Source organism: Oncorhynchus mykiss, chromosome 22 (genome assembly GCF_013265735.2).
Source record: "Oncorhynchus mykiss isolate Arlee chromosome 22, USDA_OmykA_1.1, whole genome shotgun sequence".
Taxonomy (NCBI): domain Eukaryota; kingdom Metazoa; phylum Chordata; class Actinopteri; order Salmoniformes; family Salmonidae; genus Oncorhynchus; species Oncorhynchus mykiss.
The window spans coordinates 15,164,651-15,188,419 of record NC_048586.1 but is presented as its reverse complement, the minus strand read 5'-3'; the positions used below and the strand labels follow the sequence as shown (position 1 = coordinate 15,188,419).

Here is a 23,769-nt window from a genome sequence, read left to right as displayed (position 1 = left end):
TTAAAAAAAATAAAACTATAAAAATAGATTCATCCCAAACATGATAGCCCAATGTAGGCTATTCAGGATCACATTGGCAGTCTCCTGTGTTGCCTATTACAATCTGAATAAGAGACACTCAACCTGCCAATGAAGTGAAAAAGAATGTCTTCACTGCTCTGAAAACAGGTATATGTCATTTGTTTGTGAAATCAAACGTAGCCGTTTGACTGTTGACTGACAGCAGGCCAATGTCATTAACGGGTCTGGCAGCGTCCACTCAACTGGAACGCGCTGGCGCTGTCCGGGTGCTGAAAATGTCAGACAGTCAGCATCCCTACCAAGGTCCGCTGAGGTCACGTGCGCTGAAGTAAGAGCTATGTTACATGCTAGTTACACAGTCTCACTCAGATATGTTGAATGGTCAGACGTTCAATGGTTTTGTTTTATTTATTTATTGATCTCAGATCTTAATAATGCTTAGAATGGAATGCTCATTGAGTATGCAATATATTAGCCTTTGCTAGATAAATATGATCTTCAATGTGCTTAATATTCAAATGGAGGGTAATTTAGGATGATGACCATGGGCCTGTATTTTAATTGATTGAAAGAGTAAACCTGTAGTCTATAGCCTAGTCCAGGGTTTCCCAAACTCGGTCTTCGGGACTCCAAGGGGCGCACGTTTTGGTTTTTGGTTTTTGTCCTAGCACTACACAACTGATTCATATAATCAACTAATGATCAATCTTTTTGCTTTGTAGTGTTAGGGCCAAAATAATTAAACGTGCACCCCTTGGGGTTCCGAGGACCGGGTTTGGGAAACGCTGGCCTCGTCCATGAATAGCTTGTTCCCTTGAATCTTATTCTTGGGCACTGGGCCTATTCTTGTTCAATTGAACCCATGTAGCCTTGGTATGGTATGAAGTAGCAAATCCGATGAAAGTCTCGGTTTATTATTAGCTTCGTGAAGTATTTACGGAATTGCACACTTCACTTGTGTGGAGTTCTGGGAGGAATCATTAATGATTCCTTACTGCCACCTTGTGGATTTCATTACAACCCTTACACACTGACTTTGAATTTCTCCATTTTGCTACTAAAAAAGGAAAGCTAAATATTGCGCAGTCATCTTGAAAATCCATGAATTGTCTGTAAATGTTATTATTGATAACATATTGCTTGTAGCCTATAGAGCAGGGGTATTCAACTCTTATCCTACGAGGGCCGGAGCCTGCTGGTTTTCTCTTCTACCTGATAATTAATTGCACACACCTGGTGTCCCAGGTCTAAGTCAGGCCCTGACCAGAGAGGAACAATGCAAACGCAGTGGAACTGGCTTTTAAGTAGAGTTGAGTTTGAGGGCTATAGAGGAACAGATGAACCCTTGCATACTGAGATTTGAACAAAACGTCATAATCCTAACGTTTCGGTCATTTAGAAGACGCTCTTATCCAGAGAGACAATTAGGGTTCAATTCCTTGCTCAAGGGCATATCAACAGATTTTTCACTTAGTCGGCTCGGGATTTCGAACCAGCGACCTGTCAGTTACTGGCCCAACGCTCGTAACCGCTAGGCTCCCTGATCTGTTACAGAAGAAAATCAACAATAACCTAGAAGGAGATGGGTATTTTGATTATGGTTACCTACTATTCGGATTTCTCAAGAACAAGGCAACGACACCCCACCCCCCTCCCCCTCCATCCCTTATGGGCGTAATGTGTTGCTCTGCTCATAGGATCAAACTTCCCAAGTCCATGTTCGTGACCAGGATTCCAAATCGAGGTATATGGCTTCAAAGCCAATCAAGCACTTCCCAAAAGTCACGTTATAGCTGAAAGCGACACGATTCAGTGTAAATGTGCAGACAAAGCGGATCTGTTCGATATTGGGTGGAAATATGCAGCACCAGAGGAGGTATTGGTGTGACTCGTGCGTGCGTAGTAACGAATAAATAGGCACTGCACGCTCTAAATATCAGCAAATCAAACGTACTTCGCCAAAAAGGTCACCGTGGATGGGATTTTGTTGACAATAGATATTCAAAACCCTGTGTTTCTTAGTGTCAAAAGCGCACCAGACGTTGCGTTGCCAAAGGACTTTATTTGATCGTCCTCGCATAGTTTCTTTTTTGGACTCTACTTGGGTCACCTGTACCCATCCTCAGCACGGTAAGCTGCTTTTTAACAGGGGTTTATTATTTTACAAGGGCAGGCTAAATCTTATTTGTTCATTGAAGCTTTATGAGAAATTGACGTTTGAGATGCTCTAACAGGTGGTTTTGTAAAGTACATACAGAGATCAATACATGCTTTTCATGTTAATGTATGTCTGTTTGCTGATTCTAAAGTTATTCATGGTTTGAATTCAATCTGTTGTGTCTGTATTCAACTATATTAAACTACAATCGAGCTGTGACGGACGGTTTATTATTGTATGGGCATGGGTTTTTCTTGAATTGACTTTGACCTGGATCAGGGTTATCATTATTTACAAACCATCCTCTTAATTAAGGAGTCACTATCCTGTTTGTCAATCAATTCTGTTGACATAGACTATTTTTGGTCATTGTTTATCAAATTAATAGTTAATTTATCGGAGGTTTGACGGTTCACCTAACTTGCCTATATGATAAATCACCAGATGAGCTGTTGTGGCATTTAGTTGATCATGAATTTTAATCAAGGCTAATTAATTCAATGTTGAGTTATTTTTAGGCTGAAACTTTTCATCAAGTCCTATTCATCAAAGGCAGATAAATATCAACCTCTCTGAAATCAACGACACTTGCTGTGATGCTTCATTATCCACATTGGCTATAGTCCAGGTTATGAAATGGAATCGATTGGTGAGGATTCATTAGCATCTTTGTCGATGGATATGGTTGATTTGATAAAGCCTAATGAAATGCACTGTGTTTAGAGCTGACAAGTTATTTTGCCATAGGTTTTGACTTTCAAATCTGTATTGATTCAGGGAAAAAATTACGTGCAGCCTCAACCAACCTGTTAATTGATGTTTGAGAATAATTCTATCCTGGCTGCCAGACGATACATGTTTGTCGTGTCCTGACCATTGCTTATTCGCAGTTGTGGATTTCTGTCAGCGTTTGTATGACGGATCGATGTTAAAATATCCTATTGATACATTTCAAATATTTAGGCATGTCATTATCTATAGCCTATATTGTATGTCTCCGACAGCTATTCTTTCTCATCTCCTTACAGTTCATGTGACTTTTCATCTTGGATAAAATAAGAGCGGTTTCACAGAAATTGACAGTGCGCTTTGGAGTGAGGACTTTTTGTACTGTATTTTAGGAGTGATGGCGGCGTCTGCACCTTCCTCCTCTGGCGGGGAACCGGATCCCAACTCGACAAATTTACGACCACCAGGCACAAGTAGGTCCATCACAAATAAAACGCTATTTCAATTGTGCTATTTACTTTGTGAGCAATGCCATTAATCATTTCCATGGAGGAAAATAACTGTACACTACCATACTAAATGCCACCCAACAAATCACCGCAGCATTGCATGCGCAGCGGACCTCCCGGCTTCATGCTTGATAGACGAATCTTGCTGTCAAAACTAAAAACACGAACTGTCGGTATTGATAAAGACGAAAATCGCCAAAGAATTTAGCTTTATCTTTCAAAATAATATTACAGCCTACTTTTATTATTATTATGTTATTTGCCTATTATTATTTATTAGGCTTTTATTAGATTACTATTACATTTCAGAAAGAAGTAGGTTCTATTTTGTTCTGTGGATTTCCTCCGCCCTGGTTGAAAAGTGAGTGTGTGTGATGTTTAGGGGGTAATTATGCTCAAAGTAGGGTTAATTGTAGCCACACTAAAGCCCTGTTTATACCTGCTTCTAACTTGCTTCCTTTGCCATGATCTTTTCCCATTCTGATTGTTGTGCCAACATTTTAATACAGGTGTAGACAATGAAGACACATTGGGATCTGATCGTGATCAGATAATCCTGCCCACCTCCGATGGTAGTCATGCACGCATTGTGTCTGAATATCTTACAAGTGTAGACAGATCTGGACATAGAAACCATTTAAATCATTATTTTGCATAATTTGCATAAAGGAAGGGACCAGGAAATATCGTTACAATGTAGACACAGTGGGCAGATAACGGACACATTTTAATACCATGTGTAGACACATTTCTGGAAATGTGGGCACAATCAGAATGTATACAAGTCAGCACAAAGGACTCATGTTAGCACCAGGTATAAACTGGGCTTAAATTGGCCCTAATAGCGTGTGTTCAAGCTCCATATTGTAATCTCCCATCAGCTGAGGGGGGATGTAGCCCATAATGTAGAGATGTAAGCAGGCTCTACCTCAATACTCTTCATTATCCAAGAGCTATTGATGAAAAACACATAATATATAGCCGACATCCCAATTAGTCATCCAAGCACATTCCAATTTTGTTGCAAAGTTTTTCCTTAGGCTTACACACAATGATAAAGCTCTGATTTGATATTGACAACACCCCAGATTAAGCTACGCAATTTAACATGAAGTCAGATCAGATGTTTTCATTTAGAAAAACTGCCCCTCCGTTTTTCTCAAGGGATTTAGTCAATGCTGGATTTGCGAAAACCATTAAACTGGTGTCATGCCAGTATTACATGTAGACATGTGGATCTTGCTTTTTGTCTGTCTTTATTGACATCGATGCATGATTTACGCGAAAACCCGAATCACGTACGTGGATCTCAAGCCTATTCCGCTCATAATTGGCCCAGTTAGGCTATTTGGCAATATACACGTCTTATTTCAGATCTTTCTGTTGCCTTTGTATTTTCTTTCATGAGTGAAACCTTGGCGTAGATTCTGGTCCAGAATTCTGTGAGTCGGTGTGGAGCTGTCTGCCCCTTGTCCCTTTCACTGGCCTCTCACAAAATTCTTCAATTCCTAGACCTAGACTGCTGTTTCATCAACATTTCCCCATCCATCGCTTTGAGTTCGTAATTATCTTAGCAGAAATAATGCCTTTGAGGCCTAATGTAAGGGCCCTCTCAATAGTTTCCCTAAACTATTTTAGGCTATGACGCTTGGTGTGGAGTTGCTCATGGATGCACTAGAAAATTGGGAATGAAGATATGTGGTAAGTTTGCTATTTTCATGTCATGTATTTAATGTTCATGTTTAGGCTATATTGTTCCCATGTTTTTCTCGAGAGAAAAAAGATCCTAGTTTGCATATGTAGGTCTATGTAGAATATTTTATGTGGTGTTCAACGCGGAGCAAGCAGACCATTCTCAAATCTGAGGAATATGGGCTATGTTGGTCTGGAACACAAAGACTGCCGACTGGGTGGCTGTGGTTACGGGCTTTTCTTCCCCTTTCTGTTTTCTCTTGTCGCATGAGTGGGTTTTCATGATGAAAGGATGATTATGTCCATGATGATTTATTACCACGGAATTTATAGTGACAAACCTATTTTTTTATGAATATGAAAAGCAGTTTGAAAAACTGCAGAGACCACAGGCATAGGTCCATAAATAAATATAAAGGTCTACGTTGGCGTCTAAAAATGGAAGATGAGCTGTCTTTAGTCTTGCATATGTTTTCAATATGAGTGTCTGTTTTCTTACCCAGCTATTACATCTTTGAATTCGTAGGCCCTAATAAAAATCGTACTCTTGCGCCATCCCATGGCGTACTTGAGAAATATAGTCCTCCCTTTGCCGATGTGTAATGACCTTGGAATACACAATTAGCCAACTAACTAACTGTAGGTTATTCAACCCCCTTCAATTTTGGGGGTTCATTTCGAATGAACATGTACAGTGGATTTTACTACATTAATTGTAGTAGGCCTAATCAACTAGTACGTAGCCTACCATACTGTCTTTATTTTTGCTTGGCCATGTCTTTGTCTTAATATATTATCTCGGTAGCCTATATTTTTATAACTGAGCGGGGGTCATTCATTAAAGGTATAGCCTATTTGGTGGAATGGTTGGTATCGGTCCTTATCATGAGAGCTCATCTGAAGAGAAAAGATGAACGAGACGCGCCTGAAATCGTAATTCGTCAAGGTTCTGTTTAACGGAGATAGCGCTGTCAGTCAGTCTTCTGCTCCCCAATACGAACCGATTAAGTGGAAGCCAAATGCCTTAGCCCTATCTGATATGGCCAAGCGTTGGGTCAGTTATTGTTCCATCAGGGCCAATCAATGCCCGAGAGTATGGGCCTAATGCAAATACATTTCAAGTTTGATGTTTTAATGCGATGTTACGTTTTGGTTTTATCTGATTCACTATCCGGTTATAGGCCTATTGGCACTTTCATCTCTGTTTTTTAAGTGCATTGATATTATTGGTCCAAAAACATCAAACTTTCCATTTTGCTTGACAAAGTGAAATGTTGGTTAAATATGACTTCACGTGAGACAGAAGCAAGCTTGTTCAGACTATAGTCTAACATCTCCTTTAAAAAAAAAAGTGAAATCATAAAAAAACATTATTACATGACATAAACGAAATAAAATGATTTAAAATGAAATAAAACCAACTTTGATCTTTTGAAATGCTTTTATTACTCCAAAGGGTGTGGGCTATGGCATATAATTGGGTTTCACATCTTATAGAGCTAGATATATTATCTGAAATATTGCGCTCTTTATAGTCAAATAAGATCACATTGCAGGATTTTTTTAATGATTAATAATCTCAGCAGGAGATTTGGAAAATGTGTTATTTTTAGAAGAGCCCATCTAGAAAAAATGGTAGGGCTAAATTGGGAAGGCTAAATTGGTAAGGCTAAATAAGATGTGAGTTAATGTGGTGTTCTCCACGGGCCTATGAGCAGATAGGCTATAAAATGTCCCATATATCATCACATCCCAGTCCAACTATTAGATCTGTCTTCAGGCTTGCATGACATCGGTTCATTGTGTGCTCTTCCCTGCTTACTGAAGTGGAATCTCTCGGAGGGACTTCATACGAATGTACATACACTAAATTACGGATATTTGTTTTTGCTTGGCTGGATTTTTGTGCTGATGTCACGGGGCTCAACCTCCCACTGACTGTTCCTCCCATAAATGGGCTTCCATGGACAGGATGGGAATTAGGCTACCTCAACTAGCCTACACCACAGCATTGTCAGTTCAACCAGTGAGAGTAGTTTAGGCATGTGTTTTGTGTAAAAAGGGTGTCATCAAAATGTTTGGGATTGGGAGTGATGATAGTAATCCCTCATTTGAATGCTCTGCCCCTTGCAACAATTTAGGATTTTTGCAGAAGAACAATAACCTCGAGGAGAAAATTAGTTCCTTCAAGGAAAGATCGTCTAAGGACCTGCTTGATAACAGCGACAGGGATTCCCGTTTCAGACGCACGGAGACGGACTTTTCCAATCTGTTTGCTAGAGGTAATTGGCCGAGTTATGTCCATTATGGGAAATATAGGCCTATCAATCAAAATGATAAGCATTGTGTAGGGATCTTGATCATGTTCGTTTTGTGCAGTTGTTTTACAATAAATGGAACTTGAGTAAACTTGAAAACGTTAATTATCTTACTGATGCGAAGATTAGGCTGATTTGAAAATACTGATTTACCAAATGTTTATCATCTGTCTAAATCTCAGTTATTTCTTTCGGTGTATTGATATTTCACGACTTTAAGGACAATACACATATCACAGTTTAGGGGAAGTTTTTAAAACACATTGAGAAAAATTATTTAAAAAAAACTGAAATCATTAGGCTGTTGGTAATTTAAATTGAATTGATAGCTATGTCTAATTAAAATGAACATTCACCATTTGTTTGACCGTAATAACCTTCTAGATCAATTTGTAAGTGGCTGAACAATAGCCTAGGTCACTCAGGGACACTCACTGGAGAAATAGCAAAAATAGTCATTCATTTGTTGCTAAAAAAAAATGACTTTCTAATTGATACAATTTATTCCCGCTTTGGAGAAGAAACTAAAATACATCGTTTTCTAGGAGTTGGGAAGTAGAATGAACTCATGACAAATTCTACAGAAGATTGTGAAAGTGACCTCTTCAGACACACTTAAGTGATGAAGGATGCCAACAAAAGGGATTGATTTATTTTTTCGAAAACGAGAAAAAACGAAAATATCGACATGCTTCAATTTTTCACACTAGATTTATTACCAGCCAAAAATGGAGAGGAGCCAACCATGCAGTTCTTGTTGGAGGTGGTGGATATTCTCACAAACTACGTCCGGAAGACCTTCGACAGATCCACCAAGGTCCTGGACTTCCACCACCCCCACCAGCTGCTGGAGGGCATGGAGGGCTTCAACCTGGAGCTGTCCGACCAGCCTGAGTCTCTGGAGCAGATCCTGGTGGACTGCAGGGATACCCTGAAATATGGAGTGAGAACAGGTGAGGACAGAGGAGGCATGAAGCAGAGCTAACCCTCAGCGTAATCTATATCTCCCATTTGTCTACAATGTGGTTTAATGATTACAGATGATCCCATAGTTAAACGATGAAACTTTCATGAGAAACGTATTAACGACAAATGCTGTTGTCTTCCTCCTAGGTCACCCCAGGTTTTTCAACCAGCTATCCACTGGTTTAGACATCATTGGGTTGGCAGGAGAATGGCTCACCTCCACTGCAAACACTAACATGTGAGTGGTCTTTATTTCCCACAGTTATTGTTCATTTATGATACATTTTAAATGTGTTTATTATCAAAAGTCACAGGATCCTCAAATATTGTAAATATATGTACAGTATATCGGTTATTAAAGTCCTCTTGATTTTGTGCAAAATGTCATGTGAACAATTTTGCCTAGACCAATGATCTTAGTTAGAGTGACAACATAGCTCTCGGTTTAGGCTGGGATTGTGATAAGGGGTTGATAGATCTAATTTAGCAGTGAGTGGATTTCCTGTGGGTGAATGTAAGTCTGGCACGGAAGAAAAATGACATTTCCTACCATTTTTCAAATGGCCTTGGAAGATTCTGGCTCCAAGATGAAGGTTAGTAGAAGTGACATAATTGGGGCCCCTTGATGAGCTTCTAAACGAAGGATCCTGAGCATGCTCTCCAAGCCGCCACTTAAGAGAGTCAAATGTGACATGGCAAGCATGAAGAGGAGAGACGGGAATTAGTCATCTGTTGTTTGCTGCATTATCGTTGTAGTCAGATAACACAGCCCGGCAGGGAAATCTAATTGCATATTGATTAGCGATTGAATGTTACATGGGGCGGTTGTTTTATGTAGCACTCTTTGGATCAGAGATAACGGTACCTCGTCAGAATGAGATTCTCCCTTGAGATCTGCTGCAGAAGTGTGAGCAACAGACATGGTGATATTGCTTTTTCAGTGGGAATTGGCAATCTGGATGAGACAGCATTCTGATTCACCAGGTGTCCAGGGACTTGTCCAAGATACAAGTTGATGCTTCATTGACCATTGGCTATTGTTGACTGGTACACACAGATTATCAGCTGAGGCTGCCGAGTCATTTAAGGCAACTGGCCCAAGTGTATCGCCTGCTGTAACATGGTGATCTTGTCTATGATGTCAGCCTAAAAACCCGCCAGGGCATTGTAAAAACCATCATACATTTTTTTTTTTTAAAACACTATACGAAAAGTGTCGTCGCCTAAGCACTGATGAAACACAGCATTTCTGCGTGGTTAAGAGCCAGAGTCTTCTGGGTGGTCATGGTGTTGTCATTCCTATTTAAAAACAGCACAGAAATACAAGCTCACCACCAAGGCTGAGGCTCTTCATGTCAAGCATTCATTTGTTTTCCCTGGCCCCTGGCTTAATAAAAGGTTGCAACCCTCTCCTGATTTAGCTTTCTATTTATTGTCATCTCCAAAGGACCCCCCCCCCCCCCCCCCCCCCCGTTTTGAAGAGTCTTTAGTTTGTCAAGCTCATTGACGTGACGCTGAAGAGTGTTCTGGTGAGTGTGTTAGCCCGTGTGCTGCATGGCAACGCTACCGTAGACAAATTGAATCCGAGGGCTCTGACTGCATACATATTTGTTATTTGCGTTAGCTAATTACCACATCATCATTAATGACACTTATTGATTGACACTAATTGGTTGACAATCATGTCACAGGGCTGTCATCGGGATTAGTCTACATGGGTGAGCGAGCGAAAATTAATTTGGGACATAACTCTTAACTTTTTTTTCTTTTTTAAAATGTTGTCCCTGGATGTGCCAGCAAGAGAAGTAAAACATGTGTGCTGTGTGTATGGCACAGTGCGATACATTGTATTGTCCCTCTAATGCATTGACTTTCATTGCATGAATAGACAGGCAGTGTAATTAGGAGAGCATTGGTCAGTACAGAGTGAAGATGGATGAGCTACTGTGGTCGGGCATCCATTTAATTCGACATTGATATCGCACTACCCTGGAGGGACTTCTGTAACATGTTCTAATGATATGGAAACAATCATTTATTTTTGCAATTGTGATTGCGTTGTATAACCATGCCTGTAATCCTATCATTTCTATTGTAAAAGGTGAAACGACCGTTCTTCCATCATTCCTCTCAGAGGGATGGGCCTCGAGTGTAATATACTGTATGTAGTAAAATCACATTCAAAACAAGCTCAGTGGAAGCTGGCCTCTAGACAACCCTCAGACACGAAGATAACGGCATTCTTATTGTGCTACATCCCATTTCTAGCCTCTTCTTCTTGCTAACTCAGAGGCAAGAGCTCCCTCTTAGTGGCATATTCTTATTGGACTTCCGCCGATGTGACATTCGTGTTCTTTCTCATTCCACTGCAACAAATGGTATCCCTAACACAATGTGACAGAGCTATCATTGAACCGTGGCTGCGTTAAAAGTAGTATGCGCGTTCCATGCGTTCTCTGGCTTCAAAGTGCCACTGCTCAATATACACCATGAGAAACATATGTAATGACAATTCAAGAACACAACAAACTAAAAACCAATTATGTAAAAATGAAAAAATGAGCTACAATTATTGGCTGTTATCTCTATGGTGATTCATTATCTTGGGATTTTTCCACCTGCCTTCATTGATTCTGCTCATGTCAATATAGACCAGGTAGATATGAGAAACAAATGGCAATAGGAGAGTTCAAGACCAATCATAGGATGGATTTCTATTGGTAGTGGGTAACTGGAGACCGGTGCTCTGTTTCAGGTTCACCTATGAGATCGCTCCAGTCTTTGTGCTCATGGAACAGCTGACGCTGAAGAAGATGAGGGAGATCATTGGCTGGCCTGACGGAGAAGGCGATGGGATATTCTCACCAGGTGAAGACTATGTTCAAATTCAAATTCAAATTCAAATTTATTTATATAGCCCTTCGTACATCAGCTGATATCTCAAAGTGCTGTACAGAAACCCAGCCTAAAACCCCAAACAGCAAGCAATGCAGGTGAAGAAGCACGGTGGCTAGGAAAAACTCCCTAGAAAGGCCAAAACCTAGGAAGAAACCTAGAGAGGAACCAGGCTATGTGGGGTGGCCAGTCCTCTTCTGGCTGTGCCGGGTGGAGATTATAACAAAACATGGTCAAGATGTTCAAATGTTCATAAATGACCAGCATGGTCGAATAATAATAAGGCAGAATAGTTGAAACTGGAGCAGCAGCACAGTCAGGTGGACTGGGGACAGCAAGGAGTCATCATGTCAGGTATTCCTGGGGCATGGTCCTAGGGCTCAGGTCCTCCGAGAGAGAGAAAGAAAGAGAGAATTAGAGAGAGCATATGTGGGATGGCCAGTCCTCTTCTGGCTGTGCCGGGTGGAGATTATAACAGAACATGGCCAAGATGTTCAAATGTTCATAAATGATCAGCATGGTCGAATAATAATAAGGCAGAACAGTTGAAACTGGAGCAGCAGCACAGCCAGGTGGACTGGGGACAGCAAGGAGTCATCATGTCAGGTAGTCCTGGGGCATGGTCCTAGGGCTCAGGTCCTCCGAGAGAGAGAAAGAGAGAAGGAGAGAATTAGAGAACGCACACTTAGATTCACACAGGACACCGAATAGGACAGGAGAAGTACTCCAGATATAACAAACTGACCCTAGCCCCCCGACACATAAACTACTGCAGCATAAATACTGGAGGCTGAGACAGGAGGGGTCAGGAGACACTGTGGCCCACTCCGAGGACACCCCCGGACAGGGCCAAACAGGAAGGATATAACCCCACCCACTTTGCCAAAGCACAGCCCCCACACCACTAGAGGGATATCTTCAACCACCAACTTACCATCCTGAGACAAGGCTGAGTATAGCCCACAAAGACCTCCGCCACGGCACAACTTAAGGGGGGGGGGGGGGGGGGGCGCCAACCCAGACAGGATGACCACATCAGTGACTCAACCCACTCAGGTGACGCACCTCCTCCAGGGACGGCATGAGAGAGCCCCAGTAAAGCCAGTGACTCAGCCCCTGTAATAGGGTTAGAGGCAGAGAATCCCAGTGGAAAGAGGGGAACCGGCCAGGCAGAGACAGCAAGGGTGGTTCGTTGCTCCAGAGCCTTTCCGTTCACCCTCCCACTCCTGGGCCAGACTACACTCAATCATATGACCCACTGAAGAGATGAGTCTTCAGTAGAGACTTAAAGGTTGAGACCGAGTTTGCGTCTCTGACATGGGTAGGCAGACCGTTCCATAAAAATGGAGCTCTATAGGAGAAAGCCCTGCCTCCAGCTGTTTGCTTAAAAATTCTAGGGACAATTAGGAGGCCTGCGTCTTGTGACCGTAGCGTACGTGTAGGTATGTACGGCAGGACCAAATCAGAGAGATAGATAGGAGCAAGCCCATGTAATGCTTTGTAGGTTAGCAGTAAAACCTTGAAATCAGCCCTTGCTTTGACAGGAAGCCAGTGTAGAGAGGCTAGCACTGGAGTAATATGATCAAATTTTTTGGTTCTAGTCAGGATTCTAGCAGCCGTATTTAGCACTAACTGAAGTTTATTTAGTGCTTTATCCGGGTAGCCGGAAAGTAGAGCATTGCAGTAGTCTAACCTGGAAGTGACAAAAGCATGGATTAATTTTTCTGCATCATTTTTGGACAGAAAGTTCCTGATTTTTGCAATGTTTCGTAGATGGAAAAAAGCTGTCCTTGAAATGGTCTTGATATGTTCTTCAAAAGAGAGATCAGGGTCCAGAGTAACGCCGAGGTCCTTCACAGTTTTATTTGAGACGACTGTACAACCATTAAGATTAATTGTCAGATTCAACAGAAGATCTCTTTGTTTCTTGGGACCTAGAACAAGCATCTCTGTTTTGTCCGAGTTTAAAAGTAGAAAGTTTGCAGCCATCCACTTCCTTATGTCTGAAACACATTCTTCTAGCAAGGGCAATTTTGGGGCTTCACCATGTTTAATTGAAATGTACAGCTGTGTGTCATCTGCATAGCAGTGAAAGTTAACATTATGTTTTCGAATAACATCCCCAAGAGGTAAAATATATAGTGAAAACAAAAGTGGTCCTAAAACGGAACCTTGAGGAACACCGAAATTTACAGTTGATTTGTCAGAGGACAGACCATTCACAGAGACAAACTGATATCTTTCCGACAGATAAGATCTAAACCAGGCCAGAACTTGTCCGTGTAGACCAATTTGGGTTTCCAATCTCTCCAAAAGAATGTGGTGATCGATGGTATCAAAAGCAGCACTAAGGTCTAGGAGCACGAGGACAGATGCAGAGCCTCGGTCCGATGCCATTAAAATGTCATTTACCACCTTCACAAGTGCCGTCTCAGTGCTATGATGGGGTCTAAAACCAGACTGAAGCATTTCGTATACATTGTTTGTCTTCAGGAAGGCAGTGAGTTGTTGCGCAACAGCCTTTTCTAAAATTTTTGAGAGGAATGGAAGATTCGATATAGGCCGATAGTTTTTTATATTTTCTGGGTCAAGGTTTGGCTTTTTCAAGAGAGGCTTTATTACTGCCACTTTTAATGAGTTTGGTACACATCCGGTGGATAGAGAGCCGTTTATTATGTTCAACATAGTAGGGCCAAGCACAGGAAGCAGCTCTTTCAGTAGTTTAGTTGGAATAGGGTCCAGTATGCAGCTTGAAGGTTTAGAGGCCATGATTATTTTCATCATTGTGTCAAGAGATATAGTACTAAAACACTTGAGTGTCTCTCTTGATCCTAGGTCCTGGCAGAGTTGTGCAGACTCAGGACAACTGAGCTTTGAAGGAATACGCAGATTTAAGGAAGAGTCCGTAATTTGCTTTCTAATAATCATAATCTTTTCCTCAAAGAAGTTCATGAATTTATCACTGCTAAAGTGAAAGTCATCCTCTCTTGGGGAATGCTGCTTTTTAGTTAGCTTTGCGACAGTATCAAAAAGGAATTTCGGATTGTTCTTATTTTCCTCAATTAAGTTAGAAAAATAGGATGATCGAGCAGCAGTAAGGGCTCTTCGGTACTGCACAGTACTGTCTTTCCAAGCTAGTCGGAAGACTTCCAGTTTGGTGTGGCGCCATTTCCGTTCCAATTTTCTGGAAGCTTGCTTCAGAGCTCGGGTATTTTCTGTGTACCAGGGAGCTAGTTTCTTATGAGAAATGTTTTTAGTTTTTAGGGGTGCAACTGCATCTAGGGTATTGCGCAAGGTTAAATTGAGTTCCTCAGTTAGGTGGTTAACTGATTTTTGTCCTCTGGCGTCCTTGGGTAGGCAGAAGGAGTCTGGAAGGACATCAAGGAATCTTTGTGTTGTCTGTGAATTTATAGCACGACTTTTGATGATCCTTGGTTGGGGTCTGAGCAGATTATTTGTTGCAATTGCAAACGTAATAAAATGGTGGTCCGATAGTCCAGGATTATGAGGAAAAACATTAAGATCCACAACATTTATTCCATGGGACAAAACTAGGTCCAGCGTATGACTGTGACAGTGAGTGGGTCCAGAGACATGTTGGACAAAACCCACTGAGTCGATGATGGCTCCGAAAGCCTTTTGGAGTGGGTCTGTGGACTTTTCCATGTGAATATTAAAGTCACCAAAGATTAGAATATTATCCGCTATGACTACAAGGTCCGATAGGAATTCAGGGAACTCAGTGAGGAACGCTGTATATGGCCCAGGAGGCCTGTAAACAGTAGCTATAAAAAGTGATTGAGTAGGCTGCATAGATTTCATGACTAGAAGCTCAAAAGACGAAAACGTCATTTTTTTTTGTGTAAATTGAAATTTGCTATCGTAAATGTTAGCAACACCTCCGCCTTTGCGGGATGCACGGGGGATATGTTGATCTACTGCTGTCAATTCATCCATGCCTTGAGAATCTGAGATGGGAATAAACCCACGGTTACAGATGAGTATTCCAAAACTTCAGATAATAGAATGCAGTTTAGTGAAAGATTGCGTGTCTGTGCAGGTGGAGCGATTTCCAATATGTACAGTGTGATGACCGCCCGCTACAAGTTCTTCCCTGAAGTCAAGACCAAAGGCATGACTGCTGCCCCCAGATTGGTGCTCTTCACCTCGGAGCACGTAAGCCTCATTCAGTCTCCTCGCAACATCTGATTATAACATGCATTTTCACATCACAATATATCTCCAGTCTCAGAAACAGTATTATGTGACCAAAACAAAGTCTTACTGTTTCTGATTGTGTCACTCCTCGATTGACCCGGTCTATTCTGTATGAAGAGTTCACACAGATTCAAAGCTACAAAATGGCCCTCATTGAAACAGGTTAAAACAATTGGACGGTACAGCTGACTGTATCTCTGCCCTCAGCTGATAGGCTAGTAGTCTAATGCCATGGTCATGTGTTTTGACAGAGTCACTACTCTATAAAGAAAGCCAGTGCTGCTTTGGGCTTTGGAACAGAAAACCTGATCCTGTTGAGCACAGATGAGAGGTTGGTGGATGCATGTCCAATACACGGCACTGTGTGAAACAACCCAATGAAAACCTGCCTTTTGACTGTCTGTTTGCCTCTCTAGAGGGAGAGTCATTCCTGCTGATTTGGAAGCCAAGGTCATCGACGCCAAGGCGCGGGTGAGTTTCAAACTGTCAGACGATCAACATCAAATTGTGAATTCGTTCTCAACTGAAGACGTTATTTCACTTCTGTTTGTTTCTGCACTGAAACGGAATTCTTACGAGAACAGCTGCCTTATATGAATCCCAGTCGTTAACGGAATAGTCCGGTCGTTATTTGTTTACAAAACTAAAAACGTGTCTACTTTCATTTTAGGGTTAGTGCTTATGCCTCCTCAAATATTATCTTACCCACGGCTGCTAGTTCCAAAGTACAGTCTCCTGAAGCGAATTCCGTTAGTGGAGGGAGGTGATAGCAGGCTCTCTACAATGGGCGTGCAGTTCTGCTGTGACAAGGGCTTGCCAAGAGAAATAGTCAAATGTCTGTGAATTCTGCTCTAACCAATATATTTTCAGTCAAAGATGGCAGAAACTGAAGAATGCAAGCATTTCAATTCACTGCAATCATGTAAGAACCCATATTCATTCTGATGGGTTATGCTTGCAGGGTTGTGTCCCAATGTTCGTGAATGCTACAGCTGGTTCCACAGTGTATGGAGCGTTCGACCCCATCCATGAGATTGCCGACATCTGCGAGAAATACAACATGTGGCTACATGTTGACGTAAGGGCATCTTCCTACTATGTGTACAGGAAGGTTATTGTGATATTGATCATTTCAGGGTTGATTGCGGTACATTTTCATGGCGGGCTAAGGTTTAGTTTAAACACGTCAGCCATTCTCAGGTCTATTCCTTATCCTCAAAACAAACCGTTGTTTTTGTTCAGGGTGCATGGGGAGGAGGCCTACTGATGTCCAGGAAGCACAGGCACAAGCTGCGTGGCGTGGAGCGGTAGGCTACAGCCCTGACAACCGACAATGGTCACACACACACACACACACACACACACACACATTGGTGACTGTGGCCTGTCTTACAGCCTGTGTTCCGTGTTTACAGGGCCAACTCAGTCACCTGGAACCCTCACAAGATGATGGGTGTGCCACTGCAGTGCTCTGCCATTCTGGTCAGAGAGAGGGTACGAGCAATTACCGACTGACTGCGTTTTCACTTATGGTGTATGATTAGCAACGGTCATCGAAATGGTAGTAAATGCAACAATTGGACAATGGATGAAGATACGTCAACCTTTTTGAATATCTATAATCCATCAGACATTAACTGAATTATAGCACATAAAACATTTTACTAGCACAGGCAAATAATGGCTGGAGTTCAGGGATTTTGGTGGGAATTCAAGCTATTCAATTTATTGTGAAATTTATTTTTTTTCTTCTTAGAATGCACGCATACATACATTTTGTTATTGCATCAGTTATTTTTTTATTTTGTTTTAAAATAAAGAAAATGTTATGTGCCTCATTTGCATAAACACAGCAGGTGTTTTTGCATATATGAATACATTAACATGAAGGGGTGGAACAGGGCTGAAACCACCAAACACTTGCTCTGTCTACCCTATACCGCCACTCACCTACACTGTCTAGACGGCCTCATTAACTACTGTTGTCACGGTCTCTTGCACAATTCCGTGTTTTAATAGCAGGTTACCCTCTGATAAAACATCTACAGGCTTGGCTCTAGATTACACCTATCTATACATCACATTGTTTGCGAGATCAGACATAATATCACTATAATCCGGGTGCTCATTTTTGGAAGTTGCTTTCATTTCAGCGCATCTCATTTCTATTAAACTGTATTATTAAATGATTACTTTTCTCAATTCCACAAAAAATGAACACCCATCAAAATAAAGTTAGCTTTCTTCTCTTTCTAGTGATGTAAGTGTCGATGGTGTGTTAAATCCCCGATGAAGCTTCAGTGTTCTTACAGATTCCAAGGGAAGCCGATGTACAGTGCCTTCGGAAAGTATTCAGACCCCTTGACTTTTTCCACAATTTGTTAAGTTACAGACTAATTCTAAAATTGATTCAATCGTTTTTTTTCTCTCGTCAATCTACACATAATACCCCATAATGACCAAGCAAAAACAGGTTTGTAGACATTTTTGCTAATTCATAAAAATACAAAAATACAAATATTACTTTACTCAGTACTTTGTTGAAGCACCTTTGGCAGCAATTAAATCCTAGAGTCTTCTTGGATATGATGCTACAAGCTTGGCACATCTGTATTTGGGGAGTTTCTCCAATTCTTCTCTGCAGATCCTCTCAAGCTCTGTCAGGTTGGATGGGGAGCGTTGCTGCAGAGCTATTTTCAGGTCTCTCCAGAGATGTTCGTCGGGTTCAAGTCAGGGTTCTGGTTGGGCCACTCAAGGACATTTAGAGACTTGTCCAAAAGCGACTCCTGCGTGGTCTTGGCTGTGTGATTCGGGTCATTGTCCTGTTGGAAGGTGAACCTTCACCCCAGTCTGAGGTCCTGAGCGCTCTGGAGCAGGTTTTCATCAAGGATCTCTGTACTTTGCTCTGTTCAGCTTTAGGAAACAGGATGTACCTGAGCTCAACTTCGAGTCTCATAGCAAAGGGTCTGAATACTTATGTAAATATTGTACAAACGCTTCTAAAAACCTGTTTTCGCTTTGCCATTATGGGGTATTGTGTGTAGATTGCAGAGGATTTATTTCATTTAATCCATTTTAGAATAAGGCTGTAAAGTAACAAAATATGGAAAAAGTCAAGGGGTCAGAATACTTTCTGAAGGCACTGTATTCCATTGAGCCCATTTCAGCCAGTGTTTGACAGGTCATTACAAACATTTTGGCGGCCGTAACATTAACGGGGAAAAAACGACAGGCACAAGCAAGAGTATGAAAGAGTCACAGGAGTAAAGCCAGATTTAAGTGACCAAGTGGATTTTTCAACCCTCAAACACAGGAAATAGATGTCTGAAAAAGACAGATCCTTAGGTGGGCGGGGCATGCGCCCTACTAGTGTATGCCGTGAAATACTCAAGTTAGGTCACAAGTCAGAGATCTGGCATACTATAACATATGAATACAGCCCCGTTTGAAGGCACCATTGAACTCTACGTATCTGCCTCTCGCCTTTAACCACACCATTGATCTTTACAGGGAGTTTTATCAGGCTGCAACTCAATGTGTGCTGGCTACCTCTTCCAACCTGACAAACAGTACGATGTATCGTACGACACGGGGGATAAGGCCATCCAGTGTGGACGACACGTAGATATCTTCAAATTCTGGCTCATGTGGAAAGCAAAGGTATGTGCACGTATCTCCCCAAGCTTTTGTTCTAATACTAAATCTGTCTATATTATGTTAAGCATGTGAAAGGGATTGATCTTTGGATGCTGATCTTGTACCAGGTAACAAACAAAAAAAAGACAAATGTTTGATATTCATTCTCTATCTGTGTATATTTCCGCTCCAACAGGGAACAATAGGGTTTGAACACCACATCGACAAGTGCTTGGACCTCTCGCATTATCTCTATACTAAAATCAGGGACCGTGAGGGCTATCAGATGGTGTTCGAGGGAGAGGTGAGATTGATCGCACTGCGTTTTCTACTCTGTTTCCAAAGATAGTAATATCTTCCAATGGATTACCCTAAGCATCAGAGATATCGGAACTATCTGATGAGTCAGAAGTCATTAATAACTGAGGTGCCCAAAAGGGTTCTGAGCAACACAATGTAGTGAGGCAGGTCTGCCTGAGGTGGCAGGCAGAATCCTCAGTTGAACTCCTTGTGGATTTATGAATTTATAGATGTGGGATCTTAAATTTGACTGGCTTTGTCGCGGAAGTAAAATAATCCTGCAGCAGGTTATTCTCAGAAAAGTGATCATTTCTTGCAGGAAATGAGTTTTGATAGGCTACGTCGTTATGTAGACCAATATTGATGTTGTGTCATTTTATTATAAGTTCTTGGGTACTTTTTACCCCTTTTCCTTCACAATTTCATGATATCCATTTGGTAGTTACAGTCTTGTCCCATCGCTGCAACTCCCATTCGGACTCGAGAGAGAGAGGCGAAGGTCGAGAGTTATGCATCTTCCGAAACACAACCCTGCCAAGCCGCACTGCTTCTTGACACACTGCTCGCTTAACCCGGAAGCCAGCCGCACCAATGTGTCGGAAGAAACATTGGCGAACGAAGTCAGCGTGCATGCACCCGGCCCAACACAAGGAGTCGCTAGACCGCAATGGGACATGGACATCCCGGCCGGCCAAACCCTCCCCTAACCCGGACGACGCTGGGCCAATTGTGCTCTGCCTAATGGGTCTCCCAGTCATGGGTGACTGCGAAACAGCCTGGGATCGAACCTGGGTCTATAGTGACGCCTCAAGCACTGCGATGCAGTGCCTTAAACCTCTGTGCCACTCGGGAGGCCCCCGATCTTGTGTTATTAAGATATATAGGCCTCCCGAGTGGCGCAGTGGTTAAGGGCGCTGTACTGCAGCGCCAGCTGTGCCATCAGAGACTCTGGGTTCGCGCCCAGGCTCTGTCGTAACCGGCCGCGACCGGGAGGTCCATGGGGCGACGCACAATTGGCCTAGCGTCGTCCGGGTTAGGGAGGGCTTGGTCGGTAGGGATGTCCTTGTCTCATCCATCGCGCACCAGCGTCTCCTGTGGCGGGCTGGGCGCAGTGCGCGCTAACCAAGGTTGCCAGGTGCACAGTGTTTCCTCCGACACATTGGTGCGACTGGCTTCCGGGTTGGATGCGCGCTGTGTTAAAGAAGCAGTGCGGCTAGGTTGGGTTGTGTATCAGAGGACGCATGACTTTCAACCTTCGTCTCTCCCGAGCCCGTACGGGAGTTGTAGCGATGAGACAAGATAGCTACCACAAGATAGCTAGCTACCACAACAATTGGACACCATGAAAAAGGGGTAAAAATAAAATAAATAAAAAAGATATATAAAATGGCTGTTGTTGATGTCGGAGTAGTAGGACATTTATTCTGTCTGGTACTCAGTGAATTTATGTAAATTACAAGGCTAATTTGAATTTCTGCGACAACAGACTAATCAAATTAAGATACGACATCGTACATAGCCTCAGCTCTTTATTTGGCCTCTTACTGAGGTTGGTACTTCTTCAGACCATGCATTGAGTAAAGACACTGACAAACAATGTTGTCTCCGATTTCTTTCCACAGCCCCAGCACACGAATGTCTGCTTCTGGTACCTTCCGCCAGGCATTCGTGACATGCCCGATGGTCAAGAGAGGCGGGACAGGTTGCATAAGGTAAGGACACGTCAGCTTTGGTCTATAAAGACTATATTTTGTGTTCACATGAGACAGCACTTGTAACGGATGTGAAACGGCTAGCTTAGTTAGCAGTGTGCGCTAAATAGCGTTTCAATCGGTGACGTCACTTGCCCTGAGACCTTGAAGTAGTAGTTCCCCTTGCTCTGCAAGGGCAGCGGCTTTTGTGGAGCGATGGGTAACGATGCTTCGAGGGTGACTGTTGATGTGTGCAGAAGGTCCCTGGTTCGCGCCCGGGCGAGGGGACGGTTTAAAGTTATACTGTTACACACTGACCTACTGTATAGTTCTCTGAATTGTCCTTGTCTCTAAACCAGGTGGCCCCCAAGATCAAGGCGTTGATGATGGAGTCTGGAACTACCATGGTGGGCTACCAGCCTCAGGGAGACAAGGTCAACTTCTTCCGCATGGTCATCTCCAATCCTGCCGCCACCAGGTCAGATATCGACTTCTTGACCGATGAGATTGAGAGACTGGGGCATGACTTGTAAGGGCCACGCTCAGTAGGAGGATGTTGCCCTTTGACCTTTCGGTCTCAGCTTTGTCATGTCCAGCTCGAAAAAGACCCTGAACTACAGCAAGCTTCATATTCCTGTTGTCTCTTGACCAATCATGTAGGACTTTGAAACTTCAGCTGCTTGTAGGACCTTTTTAGGTAAGCTGTGATCTCATGTGTTTCCTGTCTGTTCTGTCTTTTAGCAGTGACTATGCCATAGTTAAATCTAACAATAACTGTTGTACAGTAGAGCCTACATAAGAGAATACATATTCAAATCCTGAGTGACCTTGAGAGATCTTTTTCAGTAAGAGACAGAGCACAATGCAAAGGACCTCATGGCATGGATGTGCACAGTATTGTAAGTTACTGTATATATACAGTATACCTAGATATATACAGTATATTATAATGTACTGACTATTGGTGCTGTGTGTTGTCCATGTAATTATTAGGCCAGATGCACTATATGAAACACTACATTATATCCTGGCTGCTCTTCCCCTTCCATATTAAGAAGAGGGAATATAACACAGTCATTGTAACAGGTACTGTATTCTGTTGCTGCGTTTGAGATAATGCATTTTGGGGAGATTGTGTATAGTATGGTTACATTGCTTTTGTGGAAAATATATATGTCCTAGTTTTTCAGTAACACACGTTCCAATTATTATAAAAACACTAAATATACATAATTTAATAGACAAATCACTATTTATATCCAGACAGTATGTGTGTGAAATAGTTACCGATTTCCATTTGTAATGTGTCCTTACTTGTATTTTGAAACAGTACTGTATATTACCCGAATGTTTTGAATAATGAGATTAAAGGTATTTTAGTTTATTTGTGAACCAAAGAAGGGTATACTGACAAATATATACAGTGGGGCAAAAAAGTATTTAGTCAGCCACCAATTGTGCAAGTTCTCCCACTTAAAAAGATGAGAGAGGCCTGTAATTTTCATCATAGGTACACTTTAACTATGACAGACAAAATGAGAAAACAAAATCCAGAAAATCACATTGTAGGATTTTTTAAATGAATTTATTTGCAAATAATGGTGGAAAATAAGTATTTGGTCAATAACAAAAGTTTATCTCAATACTTTGATATATACCCTTTGTTGGCAATGACAGAGGTCAAATGTTTTCTGTAAGTCTTCACAAGGTTTTCACACACTGTTGCTGGTATTTTGGCCCATTCTTCCATGCAGATCTCCTCTAGAGCAGTGATGTTTTGGGGCTGTTGATGGGCAACACAGACTTTCAACTCCCTCCAAAGATTTTCTATGGGGTTGAGATCTGGAGACTGGCTAGGCCACTCCACGACCTTGAAATGCTTCTTACGAAGCCACTCCTTCATTGCCCGGGCAGTGTGTTTGGGATCATTGTCATGCTGAAAGACCCAGCCACGTTTCATCTTCAATGCCCTTGCTGATGGAAGGAGGTTTTCACTCAAAATCTCACGATACATGGCCCCATTCATTCTTTCCTTTACACGGATCAGTCGTCCTGGTCCCTTAGCAGAAAAATAGCCCCAAAGCATGATGTTTCCACCCCCATGCTTCACAGTAGGTATGGTGTTCTTTGGATGCAACTCAGCATTCTTTGTCCTCCAAACACGACGAGTTGAGTTTTTACCAAAAAGTTATATTTTGGTTTCATCTGACCATATGACATTCTCCCAATCTTCTTCTGGATCATCCAAATGCTCTCTAGCAAACTTCAGATGGGCCTGGACATGTACTGGCTTAAGCAGGGGGACACTTCTGGCACTGCAGGATTTGAGTCCCTGGCGGCGTAGTGTGTTCCTGATGGAAGGCTTTGTTACTTTGGTCCCAGCTCTCTGCAGGTCATTCACTAGGTCCCCCCGTGTGGTTCTGGGATTTTTGCTCACTGTTCTTGTGATCATTTTGACCCCACGGGGTGAGATCTTGCGTGGAGCCACAGATCGAGGGAGATTATTAGTGGTCTTCCATTTCCTAATAATTGCTCCCACAGTTGATTTCTTCAAACCAAGCTGCTTACCTATTGCAGATTCAGTCTTCCCAGCCTGGTGCAGGTCTACAATTTTGTTTCTGGTGTCCTTTGACAGC

General features: G+C 42.2%; 1 protein-coding gene across 2 annotated transcripts; it reads left to right on the top strand.

Annotated features, from left to right (window-relative positions):
- Positions 1–1,267: 1,267 nt before the first annotated feature.
- Positions 1,268–22,517, top strand: LOC110501463 (glutamate decarboxylase 1). Of its 2 annotated transcripts, XM_021579049.2 has the most exons (17): positions 1,268–2,151; positions 3,301–3,381; positions 5,056–5,118; positions 7,251–7,391; positions 8,138–8,380; positions 8,541–8,631; positions 11,149–11,261; positions 15,349–15,464; positions 15,758–15,837; positions 15,923–15,977; positions 16,468–16,584; positions 16,749–16,813; positions 16,922–17,000; positions 19,017–19,166; positions 19,339–19,446; positions 21,065–21,154; positions 21,493–22,517. In XM_021579049.2, the coding sequence occupies exons 2-17, from the start codon at positions 3,306–3,308 to the stop codon at positions 21,664–21,666; spliced, it is 1,761 nt and encodes a 586-aa protein (XP_021434724.1). In that variant the 5' UTR covers positions 1,268–2,151; positions 3,301–3,305; the 3' UTR covers positions 21,667–22,517. The 2 variants fall into 2 exon arrangements, with proteins under 2 accessions (XP_021434724.1, XP_021434725.1); XM_021579050.2 differs by lacking the exon at positions 5,056–5,118.
- The last annotated feature ends 1,252 nt before the right edge of the window (positions 22,518–23,769 follow it).

Coding starts and splice junctions, on each gene's coding strand:
- LOC110501463 (XM_021579049.2), top strand. CDS start 3,306: ATGGCGGCGTCTGCACCTTCCTCCTCTGGCGGGGAACCGGATCCCAAC. Junction 15,838..15,922: donor CTGTTGAGCACAGATGAGAG/GTTGGTGGATGC, acceptor TTGCCTCTCTAG/AGGGAGAGTCATTCCTGCTG. Junction 16,585..16,748: donor ACATGTGGCTACATGTTGAC/GTAAGGGCATCT, acceptor GTTTTTGTTCAG/GGTGCATGGGGAGGAGGCCT.